We start from the raw sequence: 22,644 nt of genomic DNA, 5'->3' as shown, positions 1-22,644 counted from the left end.
GAACCCGGGTCTCTGGCGCTGTGAGGCAGCAGTGCTAACCACTGTGCCACCGTGCCGCCCTTTCTGTCAAAGGTCAAATATAATAGAGTATACATAGATTGCAGCAGGTATACAGGAGTTCAGGACAGTTCAGTGAAAACACAGTCACGTTCTTAGTTAAAAAATTAGTTGGTGCAGTTTCCAAAACAAGAGACTTTGGCTAGAAATCTATAGGTTATTAAAAGCTGAGAATCTCTCTCAGCTCTATAGGTATTCACGTAAAAATAAATACACCATTGTGCACAGAAAAGAAACTGGGGAGAAGCAGTTAACTGGAACACAAAAATTTCATAGTGAGATAATTTATAAAGGATTGCAGCTCCAGGCCAGAGACTGGACCAATAGTCTGCACATCAGCATTCTGTGCTCTCTTGTACACACTTTGTGACCCAGTGAGTAACAATCTTGTCTCTGAGTCTGTGGTATTTTAAACACAACTCCACACAGCATGGCACAGTACTGAGTACTGAAGATTTACTGCACTGTTGGAGGGTCGGAACAGAGGAAGCACTACACTGTCAAAGGCTCAGTACTGAGAGAATGCTGCACTGTTGGAGAGTAAACACTGAATGAGTACTATATTGTCAAGGGCTTAGTACTGAGGAAGCACTGAATGCTAGGAGATCAGTACTGAGGGAATACTGTACTGGCAGGGGTCAGTATGAGGAAATGTTGCACTATCACAGAATTAATACTGAGGGAGCATTGTACCATTAAAGGGTCAGTACTGAGGGAGTACTGCACTACTGGAGGGTCAGTACTGAGGGAGTACTGCACTATTAGGGGGTCAGTACTGAGGGAGTACTGCACTATTGGGGGGTCAGTACTGAGGGAGTACTGAACTGTCTGAGAGTCAGTACTGAAGAAGCACTGCTTTTTGTAAAGTCAAATATTGTGTCCGGTGACTAAAAGCATGGTCAAAGAAGTAGGTTTTAAGACATAATTTTAAAGAAGAATGTGAAGTACTGAAGTGGAGAGCTGTGAGAAGAAAATTCCTCAGCTTGGACTCCAAACAATAGTTGGCATAGTCATTGGTCAAGATATTTATATTAGAGGAGCACAGATATCTTGGAGAACCATAGGGTTAGAGGAGATTACAGAGATTGGGAGGTATGAGGCCATGGAGGGATTTGCAAACAAGGATGAGAATTTTACATTGAGGCACTGTGGGAACTAATGAGGGCCAGTTAGCCCCACAGTGACCACAGGGAAATGGAACCATGTGAGTGAGGTCACAGGCAGCCATTTTGGATGAATGTAAGTAGTTTAAGAGGAGGTGGTGGCATGGTGACAAGGTCACTTACCCAGGAACCCTGAACCCCAGGCTAATGTTCTGGAGACATTGGTTTGAATCATGCCATGGCAGATGATGAAATTTGAATTGAAATTTAAACAAAAGTTAGCCTGATGGTGACCATTGTTGACTGCCATAAAAACCCACAAATTAATGCGCTCGAAGAAAGGAAATCTGCCAATCTTACCTGGTCTCATGACTCCAGACCCAGGCCAGCAATGTGGCTAGACAGGTTAAGCAAGTGGGAAAAAGCTTGGCAGTTGGAATATATGTGTGAAAATGTGAGGTTATGCTCTTTGTGAGGAAAATTAGAGCGGCTGGATATTAGTTCAAAGCAGAGAGTGACAGCAGATAAGAATTTTAGTCTTCAAGTATAAATTACATAAAGTTAATATGCAAGTTCAACAGGTAATGGGAAGGTAAAGAGAGTGTTGACTTTATTTCAAAGTGAATGAGTATAAAGTAGGAAAGGCTTGCTAATTAATTTACAGGGTACTAGTTAGACAATAACTGGAATACTGTGAATGGTTTTGAGCCTGTTAACTAAAGAAAGATATAATGGAATTGGAAACATTTCCAAAAAGCTTCGCAATCTTTGTCCTGAGTATGTAGGGCTGACTTATGAGAAGAAGATTGGCCCTGTACGCACTAGAATTTAGAAAAATGAGAGGCGACCTTACTGAACATAAGTGATTCTTAGAGGACTTGACAGGATAGATGCAGAAGGATTGTTTCCCTTTGTGGGGGAGTTTAGGATTAATGGACACCATCTCAGGAAAAAGAGGTCACTTACTTAAGACACGGGAAAAAAAGAATTTATTTTCTCAGAGGGGAATGAAAATGTGGGAGTCTTTACGACAGACAGTTGTCAAGTCTGGATCATTAAATATATTCAAGGCTGAGTTAGACAGATATTTAATCTCTGGACAGTTAGGGAGAGGCAAAAAAGTGCTGGCCTAGCCAGCAATGCTCGTATCACATGTAACATATATCTCACGGAAGAAGCAAGCAATGCACAGGGATAGTCAAGTCTGGAAGTAACAAAGGTCTCGATGAGGGTTTCAGCAGCAGGTGATATGAGGCAGGGACCAAATCAGGTGTCATGATGGAAGTAAAAATAGCAGCATGTGGTGGTAGGGAACTTCATGATGGCACAAAATCTCTGTTCAGAAATTCATTTGGTATCAATAAAGTTGGGAATAAAAACCATAAATTGCTGGCAAAACTCAGCAGGTCTGGCAGAATGTGTGGGAAGAAAGCAAGAGTTTACATTTTGAGTCCAGTGACTCTTCACCACAACAAGGTTTTCAATGTACTGCTTCAGTCTCCAAGAGCTGGGAGAGGGATAGCGTCAAATTCGTTTCCGTGCTGTTGTGCCATCTAGCTCTTTGTCAGACTGAGATAATAGGTGAAGCAGTGCTCCCTGAAGCCATCCTCAAAACAAATTCAGATCAGCTGTCAGAGATTGAAAGGATTCAGTGTTTACCATGAGACCTCAGAGGCAGAACGCTGAATAAACTTGGGCTGGGCTGAGAGAGAAGGTGAGAGGTTTGACTCGGATTCACAAGGCTTACCTTCCCCATCAACTCACTCAGTCCCAGCACTTGGGCTGCAAACACTCCCAGACAGATGAAGATAGTAGGAATTAAACCCAGGAATCCTCGCAGATTTTTGGGAGCAATTTCACCCAGATACATCGGAACCACACTGAGTGAAATACCTGGAGATAGCAAAACATGGAGAAAGGTTTAATCAGGAGCTGGTATCAGCAGTAAAGGTACAACCTTTCAAAGCTACCAACCTGTCATTTCTAGAATCATCCCTATCCTTCTTCCTTCCTCCTTCTCTCTATCTGTCATTGTGCCTCTATCTATCCTCTCTCTTCCCGATTTAATAGTCTCCTCCCTGTTTCGCTCGGTCTGTGAGCATCTTTCTCTGTTTCTCCCTCTGTGTGCATTTCCTGCAATCCATCCCTCATTTCTGTCTCCCCTGCTGCCTTCCCCTCTCCATCTCTCTGCCCACTCTCTCCCTGCCCCTCCGCCTCTGCTCCACGTACTCTTCACCCTCAATCTGTCCCAATCCCTCCCATTCTATCCCCTCTCAATCTGTGCCCTCCTCTCTCTCTCTCTCTGCCACCACACACCTCTCTGACTGACTCTATTACTCTTAACAGTTACCCCCAAGTGGGGCAGTGATGACTGAGTGAGCTGCAAATGACCTCATTACCTGAATGGATCCCAGTCAGGAAGCGTCCCAAGATGACCATTTCCGGGGAATGCAGCACTCGGCTGAATCCCAACAGAAGTCCGGCTACTAACATCAGGAACGTACTGTACACAAGGGTGCCCTTCCTGTCAATCAATTGGAGAGATGTTTGTGGGAGACACAGTATCAAACATGACCTGCAAGATTTAATCCTCATGCAATTCTCAGGACAGCTGGTGTCCTTGCTTACCCTTCAGTTAAAAATCCATATTTTTATTTTATTTAAGTTTTTGTAGAATGACTCTTTGGAGGAGGAGAAGAAGAGTCTTTGGACTCCAACCATTAACTCTGCTTCTCACTCCGCAGACACTCCCAGAGCTGCTGACTTTGTCCTGCACTTTCTGCTTTTATTTCACCCTCTCCTCTCCCTCTCAGTTTCAACATCTTTTTTGGGAGAGAGATTGCCAGACTCCCACTCCCCTCAGTGTAAGGAAGACATAACGGACTTCACCCCTGAACAGCCTGGCTCGAATTTTAACTCCCTAGTTCTGAAAAAGGTACTCCCTACCAATGCAATCAAATCTTTAATCACTCTGATTAGATCATTCCTTAATCTTTTAAACCCTGGTCCTTGAATAAAGTCATTCTTTATTCAATGTGATAAGACATGATAGATCATTCCTTCTTCTCAACAATGTTAGGTTCTGCTTAGAGCAGACAGCAGGATTTCTAGTTGAGGTGGGAGTTGCACCCTTCTACAGTGGTCCCCTGGCAAACAGTACAAAAGACTTCAGGTAGATCTCCCAGGCTGTGCGGAGTGAACTCAGTCTCAGCCCAAGCACTGTCTCACTCTGTGGGAAATGCACAACCATCAGGTTAGGAAATCAGCAAGGATCCCTCTTCTGAATCCTGAGACAATTTCAGGAGTTTGCATGAGAAAGAGAGAGAGAGTGAAAAAGGGAGAAATGAAAGACTGAGGGAGAATGAATAAGTGAGAGAGTGAAAAACAGAACAAAAAGAGTGATAAAATGAGAATAATTGAGAGGGGCAAGAAATGAGAGACAGACTGAGAGGAAAATGGAAGAATGAGAGTCAGAAAAATGAGAATGAGGAAAAATAATAAAGAATAAAGGGAGAATGACAGGAAGACTACAAATAATCAGAGGCAAAGAGGGGCCACTCAGCCTGTTGAACCTACTCCACCATTCAATAAGATCACAGCTGACCTTATTGTAACCTCAAAACCACATTATCACCTATCCTGGTGACCTGTCACCCTGTTGCTTAACAAGAATCACTTCATCTCTGTCATAAAAATATCAAAGGACTCTGTTTCCACCACTTTTTCAGGACAGAATTCCAAAGACTCATGACTGAAGAAGTAGTTTTTAAGAAGGATCTTAAAAGAGGAAGGAGAAGTAGAGAGAAACAAGGTTTAGGGAAGGAATTCTCAGGCTGTGGGTGTAGAAAGCTGAAGTCATGGCCACCAATGGTGGAGTGTTGAAAGCTGGGGTGTGTTCAGAGACCAGAATTAGAGGAACAGGGCGACCTGGAAGTTTTGTTGGCTGGAGGAGAAATAGGGAAGAGTGAGGTCCACATGAGATTTGAAAATGAAGAGGAGGAGGACTTTAAAAGCAAAACATTGCAGCCAATATAGGTCAGAGGGCATGGGGCGATTGGGGACTGGGACTTGATGTGAGGAAAGACACAGGCAACAGAGTTTTCAATAAGATTATGGAGGGTGAGATGGGAGAGGTTGGCCTGGAGTGTGTTGGAATAGTCAAGTCCAGAGGTAACAAAAAGAAAAATGAGGGCTTCAACAGCAGCAGAGCTGAGATAAGGATAGAGAACGGGCGACGCTAATGATACTTACTGACCAAACCTTGCCACAAGCAGCCCGACGAGCAGAGAGCCAATCATCCCACCGACTGCAAACACCGAGACAGTTGCTGAATATAGCAGCACCAAGTGAGGGGTGGGTAAGGTCTGGTTGAATCGTTCCAGGAATGTGTCATTGTAGAAACCTTTAATATACTGGGAATAAATAATTCAATAGAGACACAGAACGATAGCAGGATTCAGCCCTTCAATTCTGCTCCATCATTTTAAATCATGGCTGATCATCTACCTCAATACCATTTTCACGCACCATCTGCATATCCCTTGATGTCATCAGCACTTAGAAATCTAGCAGTCTCTGTCTTGAACATACTCAGTGATTGAGCTTCCACAGACCTCAGGGATAGAGAATTCCAAAGATTCCACTGCCTGAGTGAAGATATTCTTCCCGATCTCAGTCTTTGCCCTTTATTCTGTGTCCCCTGGTTCTAGACATCCCCAGACAGCGGAAGCCATCTTTCTGAATCTGCTCTGTCATGCCCTGTAAGACTTTTCTCAGTTTCTATGAGCCCATCTCTAATTTTTCTAAAATCCAGAGGCTTGATCTCCTCAAGCTCTCTTCAGGGACAGTGTCACCATCTCAGGAATCAGTCTGGTGAATCTCCACTGCACTCCCTCGATGGCAAGTATATCTTTCCTCAGGTAAGGGAGCCCAAACTGTGCACCTTACTCCAATGCTGTACACAACTGAAGCAGGACATCTTTATTCCTGTACTCAAACCCTCTTGTGGTAAAGGGCAACTTGCCTTTGTAACGGTTTGTTGCACCTGCATATTAGCTTTCAGTGATATATGGACAAGGACATGCAGATCCCTTTGAAAATCAACACTTCCCAATCTCTCACATATCACAGTATTTAAGAAATATTCTGTGTTGCCGTTTGTCTGACTACAGTGGATAACCTCAAACTTATCCATCTTCCATGTTCTTGCTCACTCGCTCAGCCTGTCTAATTTCCCTTGAGCCTCTTTGCATCATCCTCACAATTCACATTTCCATCCAAATCATTGGGTATGGATTGTGAATAGCTGGGGCCCAGGCAGTGATCCTTGTGGTACCCAACTGGGCCACAACCTGCCAACCGAGAATGACCCATTTATTCTTACTTTCTGTTTTCTATCTGTTGATTAATTCTCAATCCATGCCACTATATTTCCCCCAATTCCATGTGATCTAATATTGTTTACTAATCTCTGTGTAGGACCTTATCAGAAGCGTTCTGTAATTCTAACCACACCACACCCACAGGTTCCCCCTCACCCATTCTGCCAGTGGCTGAAAAAAACCTTCAACAGATTTGTCAAAGACAACTTCCCTTTCAAAAATGGTGGATTTGCCTAATCAAATAACTATTTTCTAAGTTTTCAGTTATCACTTGTGATGCCAAGGCTTTGGCCAAGTGCTCAAAAATATGATTAGAATACTTAGGTGGTTTTTTTTGACCAGTTTGGGTGCCATGGGCTGAAGAGCCTTTTTCTGGGTTATAGATCTCTATGACTATATCATGCTTCATCACAGATTCTAGTATTTTCCCACTTACTGATGTTAGGCTATCAGGTCTATAATTCCCTGTCTACTCTCCCCTTTCTTTCTTAAATAATGAGGTCAATATTTCAATGTTTAAACATTCCAAAATGTGTAGAACTTTGAAAGATGATCATGAATGCATCTGCTATCTCTATAGCTACATCTTCCAATACTCTGGGATGTATATTTTGAGTGTCAGGAATTTGTTAATTTTTGGTCCCACTATTATGTTTATTCCTACTTATTGTTACTAATAATTATTTCATTCAGTTCCTCATTCTCACTTCTTCCTTGGATCACTGTTATTTCTGGGAGATTTCTTTCATCTTCCTTTGTGAAGGTGACCACAAAGTTATTATTTAGCTTCTCTAACAGTTCCCTATTTCCCTTTATAAATTCCCTTAAGTCTGTATGTAGTAGGCTCCATTTGTCTTTACAAATCTTTTCTTTCCTGTGTACACACAGACGTTTTTACAGTCTGTTTAAATGTTTCTTGCTAGTTTACATGAAAATCTATTCTCCCTTTATCAGTTTGTGTTCCTCATCTGCTGAATTTTAAAATATTCCCAATCCTCAGGTTTACTATTTTTCGACAAATTTATAAACCATCTCCTTTGATCTTTAATGTGATCTTTAACTTCCTTTGTTAGCCATGGGTGCCTTGTAATGAAAGTGAGTCAGTTGTATTTTGCGCTTTAAAGGAATATACGTTTGTTGTCCATCATGTATTAATATTTAAACTATTAACAATTGCCTGTCCATCATTAAATATTTTAATGTATTATCCAGATCCAGTAACTTCTCCACAGTTACCTTTGTTTAGATTTCAGACCCTAGCTTCAGAATGAACAACATCATTTTAAAACTTAATAAAACATTCCAAATTATTATGTTATGAATCAAGAATAAAAGAGTTGAATATTATTAAATGGATAAAGATTGCAGGAAGCTGCAGCACAGAGAGATTTGTTAGTCCTCAGCCCAAAAGGTAGGATGCAAGTGGTAGGCAAAGTAAATGGAATATTGATCTTTAATTCAATGGGGATGGAGCATAAAGATAGGGAAATCTTGCTAGAACTCTACAAGGCATTGGTTATACTACATCGAGTCATAAAGATGTACAGCACAGAAACAGACCCTTCAGTTCAACTTGTCTATACCTACCAGTTATCCTCACCTAATCTAGCCCCATTTGCCAGCAATTGGTCCATATCCCTCTAAACCCTTCCTATTCATATACTCATCCAGATTCTTTTAAATGTTGCAATTGTACCAGCCTCCACCACTTCGTCTGGCAGCACATTCCATACACGCACCACCTTCTGCGTGACAAAGTTGCTCCTTAGATCCCTTTTATATCTTTCCCCTCTCACCCGAAACTTAGTTCTGGATTCCCCTTCCCCAGGGAAAAGACCTTGTTTATTTACCCTATCCATGTCCCTCATGATTTTATAAACCTCTAAAGATCACCCCTCAGCCTCCGATGCTCCAGGGAAAACAGCCCCAGCCTATTCAGACTCTCCCTATTGCTCAATACCTCCAATCCTGGCAACATCCTTGTAAATCTTTTCTGAACCCTTTCAAGTTTCACAACTTCCTTCTGATAGGAGGGAAACCAGCATTGCATACAATATTCCAAAAATGGCCTAAACAATGTCCTGCACAGCGCAACATGACCCCTCAACCCCTTTACTCAATGCTCTGATCAATAAAGGCAAGCATACCAAATACCTTCTTCACTATCCTATCTACCTGCAGCTCCACTTTCAAGGAACTATGAACCTGCACTCCAGATCTCTTTGTTTAGCAACATTCCCAGGACCTTACCATTAACTGTATAAGATATAACTTTCCAAAATGTAGCACCTCACATTTATCTAAATTAAACGCCATCTGCCACTTCTCAGCCCATTGACCCATCTGATCAAGGTCCCATTGTAATCTGAGGTAACTTTCTTCACTGTCCACTACACCTCCAATTTTGGTGTCATCTGTAAACTTACTAACTATACCTCCTATGTTTACATCCAAGTCATTTATATAAGTGACAAAAAGCAGTGGACCCAGCATCGATCCTTGTGGCACACCACTGGTCACAGGCCTCCAGTCTGAAAAGCAACCCTCCACCATCACCCTCTGTCTTCTACCTTTGAGCCAGTTCTGTATCCAAATGGCTAGTTCTCCCTGTATGCAATGAGATCTAACCTTGCTAACCAGTCTACCATGACGAACCTTGTTCAACATCTTACTGAAGTCCAGATACCTGGAAACGGTTTTGGTCCCTTTATCGCAGGAAGACTATACTGGAATTGGAGGCTGTTCAGAGAAGGTTCACTAAGCTGACACCAGGTATGGAGGGACTGTGTTATGAGAAGAGATTTTGTATCTTGCACCTGTACTCATTGGAATTCTGAAGAATGAGAGGCAACCTTATTGAAACATTGCTAGGGGATTCGATGGTGTAGATGTGGTTGTTTGCCCTGTATGAATGTGTAGGACCAGAGGACATAATCCCAGATTAAGGGGTCATACAGTTAAGACAGAGATGAGGAAGAATTTCTTCTTTCAGAGGGTAATGAATCTGTGAAATAGTTTATGATAGAGGCTGAGTCATTAAGTATATTCAAGACTGAGATAGACCTATTTTTAATTAGTAAGGGGACTGAGGCTTTTGGAGAAAAGGCAGTTGAGGGTTATCAGATCAGCCATGGTCTCACTGAATGGCAGAGCATGCTCCACAGGCTGAATGGCTTCCTTCTGCTCCTGTGTCTCATGGCCTTATTTTTAAAATTCTGCATTCCCACCCACCCCCGCTAATCCTGGATTTCTCTGCCTTGCAAGAATCTATCCATCTCCTCTTAGAAATTCTCAATGACCCCCACCTCCACTGTCTTCTGAGGAGGAAATGTCCAAAGTTGTACAACCTCTGAGGAAAAATATTTCCTCTAATCTCTGTCCCAAAAAGAATGATCCCTAATTTTAAAACAATTCCCCCTAATTCTCGACTCAGCCACAAGAGGAAACAACCTTTCCACACCCACCTTGTTAAGACCATTTATGATGTTACAAACTTCAGTTAAATCACCCCTCATTTTTCAAAACTCCAGTGAAAATGAGCTCGGCCTGTCCAATAGTAATGGCTGAGTAATTCTAGATCAAAATCCGAACATCCTTCCCAACAACATTTTGAATGCCTTTACCCTCCAAAGACTGCAAAGGTTCAAGAAGGCAGCTCCCACCACCTTTGAGAGAGAGTGAGGGCTGCAGATGCTGGAGATCAGAGCTGAAAATGTGTTGCTGGAAAAGCGCAGCAGGTCAGGCAGCATCCAAGGAACAGGAGAATCGACGTTTCGGGCATAAGCCCTTCTTCAGGAAGGGCCTTCCTGAAGAAGGGCTTATGCCCGAAACGTCGATTCTCCTGTTCCTTGGATGCTGCCTGACCTGCTGCGCTTTTCCAGCAACACATTTTCAGCTCCCACCACCTTCTCAAGTGCAATTCAGGTTTGACTGTAAGTGAAAACAAAATATCGCAGAAAATCTGGAAATCTGAAATTTAGATGAGAAAATGCTGGAGAAACTCAGCCGTTGTGGCAGCATCTGTGGATACAATCAGTTATGACTCTTCCTCAGAGCTGGATTGCTGAACTGTTGGGTTTTGCTGGCAATATCTTTTTTATTATGGGCTATAAATGTTGGCCTAACCAGTGAGACCCACATGCCAGGAATTAAATTTTAACAACACTTACATTTCTCAACTTTAACAAACTGCCTCATTGAACCTGACAATTGCAGGGACCAACAGCTTTCACAGAACACGTTTCTCCGGTATATGTACTTATCCAACATTTAACTCTCTGATCCCAAACTCAGCTCACCTCATTTGTCTCTGAAACCATAACCAACACCCACAGTGCCCACAATCTCCCATACAAATCTCCCATCCCCACACACCCTTCCAACCCACACAGCCTCCCACCCCCACAAACTCTCCTACCCTAATATACCCTCTAACCCAGAACTTCTATAAAACTCCCACCCACACCATCCACCCCCCAAATGCTCTCTCATCCCCACAAATCTTGCCACTCACATACACATCCCACCTGCCACACCCTCCCACCTTCGCATGCCCTCCCAATCCTCGCACCCACCCACCCATCTACCAGCATCTCCTCCCCTCGTTCCAACTACACCCCACTCAAACTCCCCCTTCACCAGGTCTTAAATACATGGAGGCTGTGGGCAAATTCACCCCAAAAGTCTTCAAATAAAATTTAATCATGAAGGTCACCAGAGAGAAATTATACACTTTCATCCCACCCTACCACATTTGTTAAGTTTTGGGGAACTGCTCTTCCAATCATAGATTGGTTAATTCACTGTGAACCAATCAGCAGTAAATGCAAGAGGAGAAACAGCCTGGAATAGGAGGAGCAGCTAGTAGTTGGGAAAGGGAACGTTTTGCCAGGAACTTGGCCAGTGATTCTGTGAAGCTTGTTGGGAGGTGTGTCTTCTGTCAGAAGCTGGGGATTTTGCTGGGAATTCTGCTGCTTTCGCCAAAGGCCATACCTTTTATTGGCCAGACCTTTTAGATGTCTGGTCATCTAAGGGGAGGGTTAAGAGTAAGAAGCTCCAAGACAGATAGAGATAGGAGTGGAGGGAATGAGGCGCCTGAAAGTGGAATGGAGCAATGGAGGTGATAAAAGGAGTGTGGAGAGAGTGGCTCAAAGGAGATAGAACAGTTTTAAACCTCTCAAAAAAGAAATATTTACACAACTGGGATCAAGGGAAACTGAACCATACGGCATAATAAACTAAATGCAAATATATGTTGAATATCTAGTTTAAGACTGTAAAGATTCAGAAGTTACCGTAGAGGAAAAATGTAGTGAATGCTGTTGTAATAAACACTGTGCCAATTCTAAAATTTATTTCTGAGATTTAGATCTGTGATAGTAGATTGTTCTAGCTTTGTGCTTTTGTGGTGGAATTGCAATTAGCTATGACTGCACCAATCTGTGGAAGGTGTGCTTAGGGTGATGGCTATTTGTATGTAGATGTGGACGATGTCAGATGGCACCAGGTTATAGTCCAACAGGTTTATTTGAAATCACAAGCTTTCAGAGCGCTCCTTCATCAGGTGAAGTCACTTCACCTGACAGAGGAGCAGCATTCTGAAAGCCTGTGATTTTAATTAAACCTGTTGGACTATAACCTAGTGTCATGTGACTTCTGACTTTAACTAATGCCCATCTTATGGCAATTTTAATAGTAGGAAATGAATGCTTTCCTTCAGTGGTTGTGGGCTTAAATGTAATGGAGCATTGAGAATGTTGGCAAATTCTTCTAATTCGGCTTCTGAGTCCAAATACCTCACTTGAAAATAAAACCCACAGAAGAAACCATTATTATGGGCTGCACCAACTAATAAATGGGTCAGTGAGATTGAAAGATTAGCCCCAAAAATAAAAAAGTAACCATTCAGAAATTCTAAAAAAGGAGCCCTCGAAAGTAATCATTTTGGGTGGCACGGTGGCTCAGTGCCTCACAGCGCCAGGGACCCGGGTTCAATTCCCGCCTCGGGCAGCTGTCTGTGTGGAGTTTGCACATTCTCCCCGTGTCTGCGTGGGTTTCCTCCGGGTGCTCCGGTTTCTTCCCACAGTCCAAAGATGTGCAGGTTAGGTGAATTGGCCATACTAAATTGCCCGTAGTGTTAGGTGCATTAGTCAGGGGTGAATGTAGGGGAATGGGTCTGGGTGGGTTGCTTTTTGGAGGGTCGGTGTGGACTTGTTGGGCCAAGGGCCTGTATCCGCTCTGTAGGGAATCTAATCTAATCTAAAAAAAAAATTAAGGCCTGCCATAGAGCCATACTCCCCCTGTACCCGAATATGCCTTGCCACACTCCCTCCCATTCCCACATGATGTTGTACCTGTGCTGTGGTCCATCACAGCAATCCCGCACAATTATGTTATCTCACCTCTGCCGGTGAGTTCACCACTGCTAAGTTATAGCCATAGGCCATGGAGGAACCAAAAGAAGTGAGGATGGATACTGCCAGGAGAGGCCACGTCAAGTGCTGTGTAAAGACAGAAAATAAGAGCAATGAGATTAAAACATAATACTCCTGATGTTGATTGTCTCTGAGTATCATGAACCTACTATGCAGATGGTCAGCACTGACAATGAAGAAAGGGAAGTTCTGTAGGTCCTTCACTTTAGTTTCATGTCTATGGGTCACAGGCAGAGCAAGGAAACAATTACCCATCGTGTCACTTTTCAAATCATGCTAAAGTAACTAACTATTTACAGAATATGCTGCAAAATGTACAATGGACATGGCTTTAGCTCAATGACCGGCTCTTGAATGCAGTAGTGAGTGTTTCGGTAGTGCTGTACATTTGGAGTGTCAATACTAAGGGAGGGTTGCACCATCAAAGGGTCAGTACAGAGGAAGTGCTGCACTGTCAGAGGGTTAGTACTGAGGGAGTTCTGCACTGTCAGAGGGTTAGTACTGAGGGAGTGCTGCACTGTCGGAGGGTCAATACTGAGGGAGTGCTACACTATCGGAGGGTCAGTATTGAGGGAGTGCCACACTGTCAGAATGTCAACACTAAGGAAGTGCTGTACTGTCAGAGGGTCAGTACTGAGGGAGTGCCATACTGTCAGAGGGTCAGTACTGAGGGGGTGCTGCACTGTCAGAGGGTCAGTACTGAGGGGGTGCCGTACTGTCAGAGGGTCAGTACTGAGGGAGTGCCATACTGTCAGAGGGTCAGTACTGAGGGAGTGCTGCACTGTCACAGGGTCAGTATTGAGGGGGTGCTGCACTGTCAGAGGGTCAGTACTGAGGGAAAGCTGTCCCATCGGAAGGGTAGCAGTGGGATAGTGATGCAATGCTCTGCACTTGATTGTCTATCCTGAAAGGTATCACTGATGTCTGCCTGCTATCTTGAGGTAGGTGTATCAGATTGCAAGGCCACTACTTTCAAGAAGTGTATGTGGGAGCAGAGATCTCTCAGTTCTGAGGCCAATCGATCTCCCTGAGCCAACACCTGTATAGAATGAGCATGTGATGAGACAGGTCACTTTGGAGAGGAGAGCTTTGGAGAGCTGTATTTGAGAGGCCTTTATGCAGTATAAGGGAAAGAGAGTTACAGATTAGATTAGATTAGATTCCCTACAGTATGGAAATAGGCCTTTTGGCCCAACAGGTCCACACCAACCCTCTGAAGAGTAACTCACCCAGACCCATTCCCCTACCCTATATTTACGCCTGACTGATGCACCTAACACTACAGGCAATTTAACATGGCAATTGACCTGACCTGCACATCTTTTGGATTGTGAGAGGAAACCAGAGCACCCGGAGGAAACCCAGGCAGACACGGGAGAATGTGCAAACTCCACACAGTCACCCGGGTCCCTGGTGCTGCGAGTCAGCAGTGCTAGCCACTGAGTCACTGTGCCACCCCCAGAATATTAAGAGCCTTACTTGGTGATAAATAGCCTCAGGAACAATGTACATGGAGGCGCCCACAGCCTGAGATACTCCTGACTGGTACCTCACTGTAGCATGTAGCAATTATGGGCTTAAAGCGCAACATAATGCAGTGAGGTATTGGCTGATCTAGTGCACGTGGAATCACAGCCTGGCAGAGCATTTGATACATTTGAGATTGAGAAGGGATTTGAAATGAAAAGAACAGAAGTTGAGTTTAAGATTGCAGGGCAGTGCCAAGAAGAACTCACACAAGGAGCGGGGAATTGTTTACAGAAACTGGCAGTCTTGCTACAGAGAGAGCAGAATATGCTTACCTTGTGTTATGTAGTTTATGACACGGTCCCATCCTCTAGACTGTATTATATAGTCCGTAACTCCCTTTGACTTCTCCATTATTCTATACAGAATGTATCCCCTAACACCTATTACCAAACACATGCAGACTACATCATTTTTACTGCCTCCTATAACACGTGGTTAGGGTGAAGTAAATTCTCAAGGAGAGGAACAGGCAAATAAAGAAGAAAATGCTGAAACGGTTGAAGAAGCAGCAGAGAAGAAGATAAATAAATGGAGACAATGAGAAAGGGAGAGAGGGAAAAGCCAATGGACAGAGAGAGATATACGAACACACTTAAATAGGGAGGAAGATGGTGAGAGAAATAGAAACAGCGAAGAATGAGAAAATAAACAGAGGAATTGAATGAGGGGCATACAGTAAAAGAGAGAGAAATGGGGCGAGAATATGTGGAGAGAAAGACTGAAGAAGTTCAAAATTTCTTAAATTATTGTTTGCAAATGAAGAATGAATTTGCTTAAAAAGAGCGAGTGATTGATGGAACAGAAAAGAAACAGATTTTCACAGATTTAAAATTTACTGTAGGAGACTTTAAAATTCTAATAAGGAAGAGATGTGAAAGGTGTGTGTGTGTGTGTATCTGTCCTATTCATATATCCCATCTAGATGCCTATTAAGTGTTCTCTGACAGTTCATTTCATACATCCACCATCTTCTAGGTGAAAATGTTGCTCATTAGATCCCTTTTAAATCTTTCCCCGTCACCTTAAACCTATGCCCGCTAGTTTTGGACTCTTAACCTGGGCAAAAGACTTTAGCTATTCATCCTATCTATGAAGTTAAAAATCACACAACACCAGGTTATAGTCCAACAGGTTTAATTGGAAGCACACTAGCTTTCGGAGCGACGCTCCTTCATCAGGTGATAGACTATCACCTGATGAAGGAACGTCGCTTCGAAAGCTTGTGTGCTTCCAATTAAACCTGTTGGACTATAACCTGGTGTTGTGTGATTTTTAACTTTGTACACCCAGTCCAACACCGGCATCTCCGAATCATGTCAGTCATGATTTTATAAATTTCTAAAAGGTCACCCCTCAGCCTCCAAAGCTTTAGGGAAAACACCCCAGCCTATTCAGCCTCTCACTATAGCTCACGCCCTTCAGCTCTGGCAACATCTTTGTAAATCTTTTCTGAATCCTTTCTAGTTATGTTTGCATGCAAAGGTTAGTGAAAACACACTGTATCCATGTTTGCATGTCTTTGCTCAGCATAAGACAGTATCACCTTAAAATTTGAGCAAGGTAATTCAGGGGTGGTTTCAGGAAGTACTTCCTCACACAATGGGGAGTGAAAATCTGAAAGTCTACTCAAAAAGTTGACAAGGTCAGGGATCAGTTGAAAATGGAAATTGATGTTTGTTGGGAAGGAGCATTCCGAGTTCTGGAATGCAGGTGAGTTTTAGTATTTGGATCCATATCAGCTGCACACTAAATGAATAAGAGAACAAGCTTGAGGTTCTGAATGTCCTCCTGCTGTTCTTGTATTCAGAAACTGAGGAATTGCTAGTTAGTTAAGTACACAGTCTTTAAATCAGTGCCCTGAGAGGAGAAATGAAATCACCCACTTCCTCTCTCCCCTGTCTGATGCATTCTCACAAGGTTGATAGTCACTGCTGGGTATACATTGAGACAAAAAAATGTAATTATCTGATTTCTAATTCCAAACTATTTCCTTCCAATGCTTTACAGATTTAGCATCAGGGTTTACAAGAGACTCTTTCTTTTAATACAGATGAATGTACACAGAGCAAACTAACAGCAGCTTCATCATGGAGAGGATTACTTATTGATTCTGGAACAGGGCAAGACAGTGAATAATCCCTGGGTGAGGGAGTGGGAGAAGAATGCACACATATGGGGCAGAGAGTGACAGAAACTAACAGAAACAGGAATCAGAAAAAGACAATGAAAGATGCAAAACTTCCAATTCTATAGTGACTAAATGACCACTCAGTATTTTGTCAAACGTAGGCACAGTTGGGAGCTAGAAATCAGAGGAGCCAGAATATGCACTGCATAATCCCACAAATAACAATCCAACTAACTTTGTGATGTTTACTGAGAGAAAAGTATTGGCCAGGATATGAGGAGAACTTCCTTGTTATTATTTACAATATTGGATTTGAATCTTTTATTCCCACCTGAGGGGACTGGTAAATTTAAGTATCAGGTGACTGTGTGGAGTTTGCATATTCTCCCTATGTCTGCGTGGGTTTCCCCCAGGTGCTCCAGTTTGTTCCCACAGTCCAAAGATGTGCAGGTCAGGTGGATTGGCCATGCTAAATTGTACATAGTGTCAAAGGATGTACAGGCTACGTGGATTAGCCATGAGGAATGCAGGGTTACAGGGATAGGGTAGGGGTTGAGTGTAGGTGGAATGCTGTTTGGAATTTGGGCTAAATGGCCTGCTTCCACACTGTAGGGATTCTATGAAGTGAAGCATGCAGCACAGAGTCCAGAGCGTCTCACTCAAACAGCAGCAGCAGCAGCAGCATCACCCCCCTCTCCCACCCCACCCCACACATCCTGAGGGACTGGAAATGAAGAAGAAAAACTGTGGTGGGACATCAATTGCATGGGATCTACAATAAACAGAAGCAGCCTGAATATAACACAACAGGGCAGGAGAACGTAGGGAAACAACTAAGTAAGGGAGAAATTGATGTTGAAGGAATAAATGTGATTGAATGGGTGCCTAAAAAATATTTAAAATGCAAAAGGAAGTGAAATCTTATTTACTATAAGTTGAAATGTCTACGTAGCAATGCGCACAGAATCCTTACAAAAACAAGATGCTAGAGCTAGGAATTATAGAGACACAATAATAGAAAATTAAACATTGCAGCATAACATATATAGAAAAGACAGAGGTAGAAAAAGGGGAGCTGGTGTAGCTGTTGTATATTCTGCATAACATGATGACAGAAAAGAGAAACAGCTATCAGTGAGACAGAAGTAAAATCCATAAGAATAGATATAAAAGATGATAAAGGATCAATCACATGAATGGGCACAGCCTGGAGACCGATGAAGGGCTGTTGCCAAAAACGTTGACTTTCCTGCTCCTTGGATGCTGCCTGACCTGCTGTGCTTTTCCAGCACCACACTCTCGACCCCACAGCCTACAGACCACCTAATAGTGGAAGGGAGGTGGAGGAAAAAGAAATGTAGACAAATAATGGAATTAATTAAAGAAAGGTAGAATATTAATCACAGGGGAATTCAACTTCCTGAAAGTAATTGGACAGAAGAGTTAAGTAAAGGCAATAAGGGAATAGAGATCTACGATTACTTCCTAACCCAATGTATGAACTGAACAAGAGAAGATTCACTATTGGCTAGTAATGGAGAATTAATCAGAACAGGTAAAAGCAGTAAAACTCAGGGAACACGTAGGTAATAGTGACCACAATATAATAAACTTTAGGGTGATGATTGAAAAGGGCGTAAGTATGACGAAAACGAACAGGTTAACAGATTAGAAAAGATGGATTTTATGATCATATGAATAGGATTTGGGAAAACAAAATAGGCAGCAATATTGAGAAATAACCAGGTAGAGCGACAATGGAAAATATACATAATGGTGTTCAACAGAGCTCAACCAAAGAAAAGAACAAGCTAAACACTAGTGAGACTCTGTGGATGCACAAAGACATGGGAACAGCTGAGAGATAGGGAAGAAACACACACCTAAAAATATAGATAGCAAAGGAGTGCAGAATAAGAGAGAATACAAAGTGATTGGGAGGGAAGGAAGCAAAAATTATGAAAGCAAAGAGGAATGTGAAAGCTAAATTATCAAGGAAATTTCCATAACGTAGCCACGTGTTTGAGTCCATCAGTTAAAAAAGAAAGCCTTTTATAATCTATTAAGAGATTAGGCAAGATATTACCACATAATGATAGACAGATGACAGAATAATTCAATAATTATTTTGCTTCAGTATTTACCAGGTGCAAGTAAACTGACACTGAATAATGAGTTGAGCAAGGCACTAAGTACATATAGATTTTTTAAAAGTTAGGATATATTGAATAAACAAAATAGATTGATGAATATAGTCAGCAGATATGAAGTCAGGGGACAAGTGGCAGAGGGATTACTGAGACAGAAAGCAGAAACTGGGAGTGAAGGGTAGTTACTCAGAGTTGCAACGGGTGATGGGACATGGTGTTCGACAAGGATTAGTGCTGGGACCATTGTGTTTACAATTTACATTAATGATTTATACTTTGGAATCAGAAAGAAAATTTCTAAATTTGTGAATAACACAAGATTAGGAAGGCCAGATTAATAAAGTTCCCCTCCAAGCCAAACAGCATCCTGACTTAGAAATATATCACCGCCCCTTCTGTGTCACTGGAACCCCTTCCCTAGGTGGGTGTACCTATCAAATGGACTGAAGCAGTTTAAGAAGACAGTTCACCACCGCCTTTTCAGTGACAACTAGGGATGACCAATAAAGGCTGGCCCAGCCAGTAACATCCATTTCCCATGAATGAATAAAGAAAAACTGAGGAGGATGGCAACAAATTACAGAAGCTTCATAAACCAGCAGATTGGGTAAATAATTGGCAAATGAGTTTTAACAACAATAATTATTAGGTTGTTTATTTTGGAAGGAAGAATAGGGAGGTCACTTATTTAGATGGTCTGAGTCTGTATGAGGTAAAGAAGCAAAGGGATCTCAGATTAGCCAAGGCCCAGGCCGGCAGCTAAGCCCAGGGACCTGAAGGAGGAGAGAAGCAGCCTCGGCTCTGGGTGGTGGTCTTTCAGGGTGGCAGTCTCCTTGTGTGATGGTCTCCCAGTGTATCGGTCTCCCAATGTGGCAGTCTTGTTCCTGTGTGGAACTCTTCCTTGGCAGAGGCCTCTGGCCCAGTATCTAGTGGCTTGAAGTCTTCAGGGTATTCAGGGTATTCTCCTGTTCTGAAATCGACTTTCTCTAATTTCAGAAGCCGTTAACTCAACTGTGATGAACTTAGCCTTAATTTTACTTTTTAAATAATTATTATTATGTATGACATCTATCATTGATGTCGTGGGACGACTTATAAAACTTTTCAGCATACTTTTCACACCAGTATGGTTAAAATACAGTCATACAATCACAGAGGCATACAACATGGAAACAGACCTTTTGGTCCAACCAGTTAATGCTGACCATAAACCCAAACTAGACTAGTCCCACCTGCCTGCGCTTGGCCCATATCCTTGGCCCACGTACAGGACTTATCTAAATGTCTTTTAAATGTTGTAACTGTACCACCACATCCTCTGGAAGTTCATTCCACAAATGAACAATTATCTGTGTAAAAACATTTCTCCTCATGTCTTTTTTAAATCTTTCTCTTCTCACCTTATAAATATGCCCCATAGTCATGAAATTTCCCATCCAAGGGAAAGGACATCTGCCATTCACCTCATCCACACCCCTCATGATTTTACAAACATGGAACATAGAACATTACAGCACAGTACAGGCCCTTTGGCCCTTGATGTTGCGCTGACCTGTAAAACCAATCTGAAGCCCATCAAACCTATGGGCTTCATTATCATCCATATATTTATCTAATGACCATTTAAACACCTTTAAAGTTTGTGAGTCTACTATTGTTGCAGGCTGGGCATTCCACAACCTTACTACTCTTTGAGTAAAGAACCTACCTCTGACATCTGTACTACATCTATCATCCCTCAATTTAAAGTTATGTACCCTCGTGCTAACCATCACCATCTGAGGAAAAAGGCTCTCACTGTCCATCCTATTTAATCCTCCAATCATCTTGTATGTCTCTAATAAGTCATCTCTTAACCTTCTTCTCTCTAAAGAAAACAGCCTCGAGTCCCTCAGCCTTTCCTCATAAGGCCTTCTCTCCATAAAAGGCAACATCCTAGTAAATCTCCTCTGCACACTTTCCAATGCTTCCACATCCTTCCTATAATGCAGCAACCAGAAGTGCTATGCAATACTCCAAGTGTGGCTGCACCAGAGTTTTGTACAGCTGCAACATGACCTCATGGATTCAAAACTGAATCCCTCTACCAATAAAAGCTAACACACCATACGTCTTTTTAACAACGCTATCAACCTGGGTAGCAACTTTCAGGGATCTATGCACACAGACACCAAGATCTCTCTGCTCATCCACACTACCAAGAATCTTACCATTAGTCCAGTACTCTGTATTCCTGTTATTCCCTCCAAAGTGAATCATCTCACACCTTTCTACATTAAACTCCATTTTCCATCTCTCAGCTCAGCTCTTGCACCTTATCTGTCTCCCTCTGTAACCTGCAATATCCTTCTGCACTGTGCACACCTCCACTAACTTTGAACACCAACTCATATACGATCATCTCCTTTGAGATCCAGGGATGAAGTCCATTTGAATCCACAGTCTTGTCAGCTCACAGCTCCATTAGTTTGGTTGGTACTCTTCCCTTGGGACTGTAATTTTGCCAAGTTTCTCTCTCCCATTATATCACCGGAATGTTTTTTGTATCCTCTATAGTGAAGACAGGAAAAAAAAATTGTTTTTATACTTAATTTCCTTATTATCTACTATCAACTCCCTATTTTCACTCTAAGGACCAATGCTCAATTTAATTCTTCTTTTCCTTTCTAAATCCCAAACTCTTATGGGGAGCGGGCAGGAAAGTGGAGTTGAGTCCGAGATTAGGTCAGCCATGGTTGCATGAAATGGTGGAGCTCAAGGGGCTGAATTGTCTACTATTCATATGCCACCCATTATGTGGTTCAACAACAACAACTTGCATTTATAAAATGCTTCTAACTTACTGAAAATGTTCAAAGGCATTTCACATTGGTGTTTCAGAAATAAAATGTGCCACTGAGGTGCCACATTTGGTGATTGAGCATTTTGAGGAATGGGGAGGGTGGTGATGAGGTTTAAGGAGGGAATTACAAGACCCAGATAGCAGATAGCATAACTGTCACTGAAGGCTTAGCTAAAATCAGGAATGCACAACAGGGCAGAGTGGAAGATTTCAGATAACTCAGAGGAATATAGAGCTGAAGAAAGTTATGGGGAGGGGGTGAGGCAATAGAGGAATCTGATGAGATGATATGAGAATTTAAGAACTTTCCTTTAAGAAGTGCCTTAAAATCTAACTCTTTGACCAAGCTTTTGGGTCACCTATCCCAGTATCTCAATATGTGGCTCTGCCAAGTTTTGTTTAAAGAATCTTAGGATGTTTTACAACAGCAAAAGCACTAAAAAAAAAAGTAAGTTGCAGTTTGAAAACTTCACATAGAAAAAGAAATGATTATGATTGAATGTCGAGCAGGCTTGAGGAGCTGAGAGTTACTGTGACTGGTTGAATCGCTGGTTGACATTTACATCTGAAGGCTAAAGCATGAAGCAGTGTTTACCAGAAGATAATCTGAGTGAGGGAGCTGCAAGACACCGAGAGGCAGAACAGTAGCACAAGTGAAAAGCAGAGCGTAAAAGTGGAGAAGAAAGAAAGACATATGCATCACTCCATCATCCCCTCGATGCAGATGTTTGATTCACTGATCAGCCATTGTGGGTTTAAGATTCAGTACTTATGGTTGAATCTGGTGACTGTAGAGGAGTCACTCTCCAGCCCTGAGGTAGTGATGAGACTAAGTGAAATATTAATCCAAGTTTCAGATAGTTCCCTCCCTCCTTTCCACAAGGAATTCTAGGGTGTATCCCATCTGGTCCAGGCTCCCTGTAGTCATTTTGTGCTTTCAGTTTCTCATGTGACAGATGCTTTATTGACCTACACATATGTTATCAGATTCCACAACCAGCCTGACATGATATGATGAA

At 42.4% G+C, this 22,644-nt stretch overlaps 1 protein-coding gene across 5 annotated transcripts in view; it reads right to left on the bottom strand.

The window, feature by feature from the left end:
* Nucleotides 1–22,644, bottom strand: part of LOC122561273 (solute carrier family 2, facilitated glucose transporter member 9-like) — a 233,365-nt gene that overhangs the window by 22,165 nt on the left and 188,556 nt on the right. For all 5 annotated transcript variants that reach the window (XM_043712911.1, XM_043712913.1, XM_043712910.1 and 2 more), the window contains 4 exons: nt 12,943–13,041; nt 5,412–5,572; nt 3,560–3,684; nt 2,908–3,053 (listed from right to left, as the gene is read on the bottom strand). In XM_043712911.1, coding sequence (XP_043568846.1) covers nt 2,908–3,053; nt 3,560–3,684; nt 5,412–5,572; nt 12,943–13,041 — 531 coding nt within the window. The remainder of the gene's footprint in view (nt 1–2,907; nt 3,054–3,559; nt 3,685–5,411; nt 5,573–12,942; nt 13,042–22,644) is intronic.

Source organism: Chiloscyllium plagiosum, chromosome 22, assembly GCF_004010195.1.
Source record: "Chiloscyllium plagiosum isolate BGI_BamShark_2017 chromosome 22, ASM401019v2, whole genome shotgun sequence".
In the NCBI taxonomy this organism is placed as follows: domain Eukaryota; kingdom Metazoa; phylum Chordata; class Chondrichthyes; order Orectolobiformes; family Hemiscylliidae; genus Chiloscyllium; species Chiloscyllium plagiosum.
The sequence above is the reverse complement of the archived record's forward strand: the minus strand, read 5'-3'. Positions and strand labels throughout refer to the sequence as shown.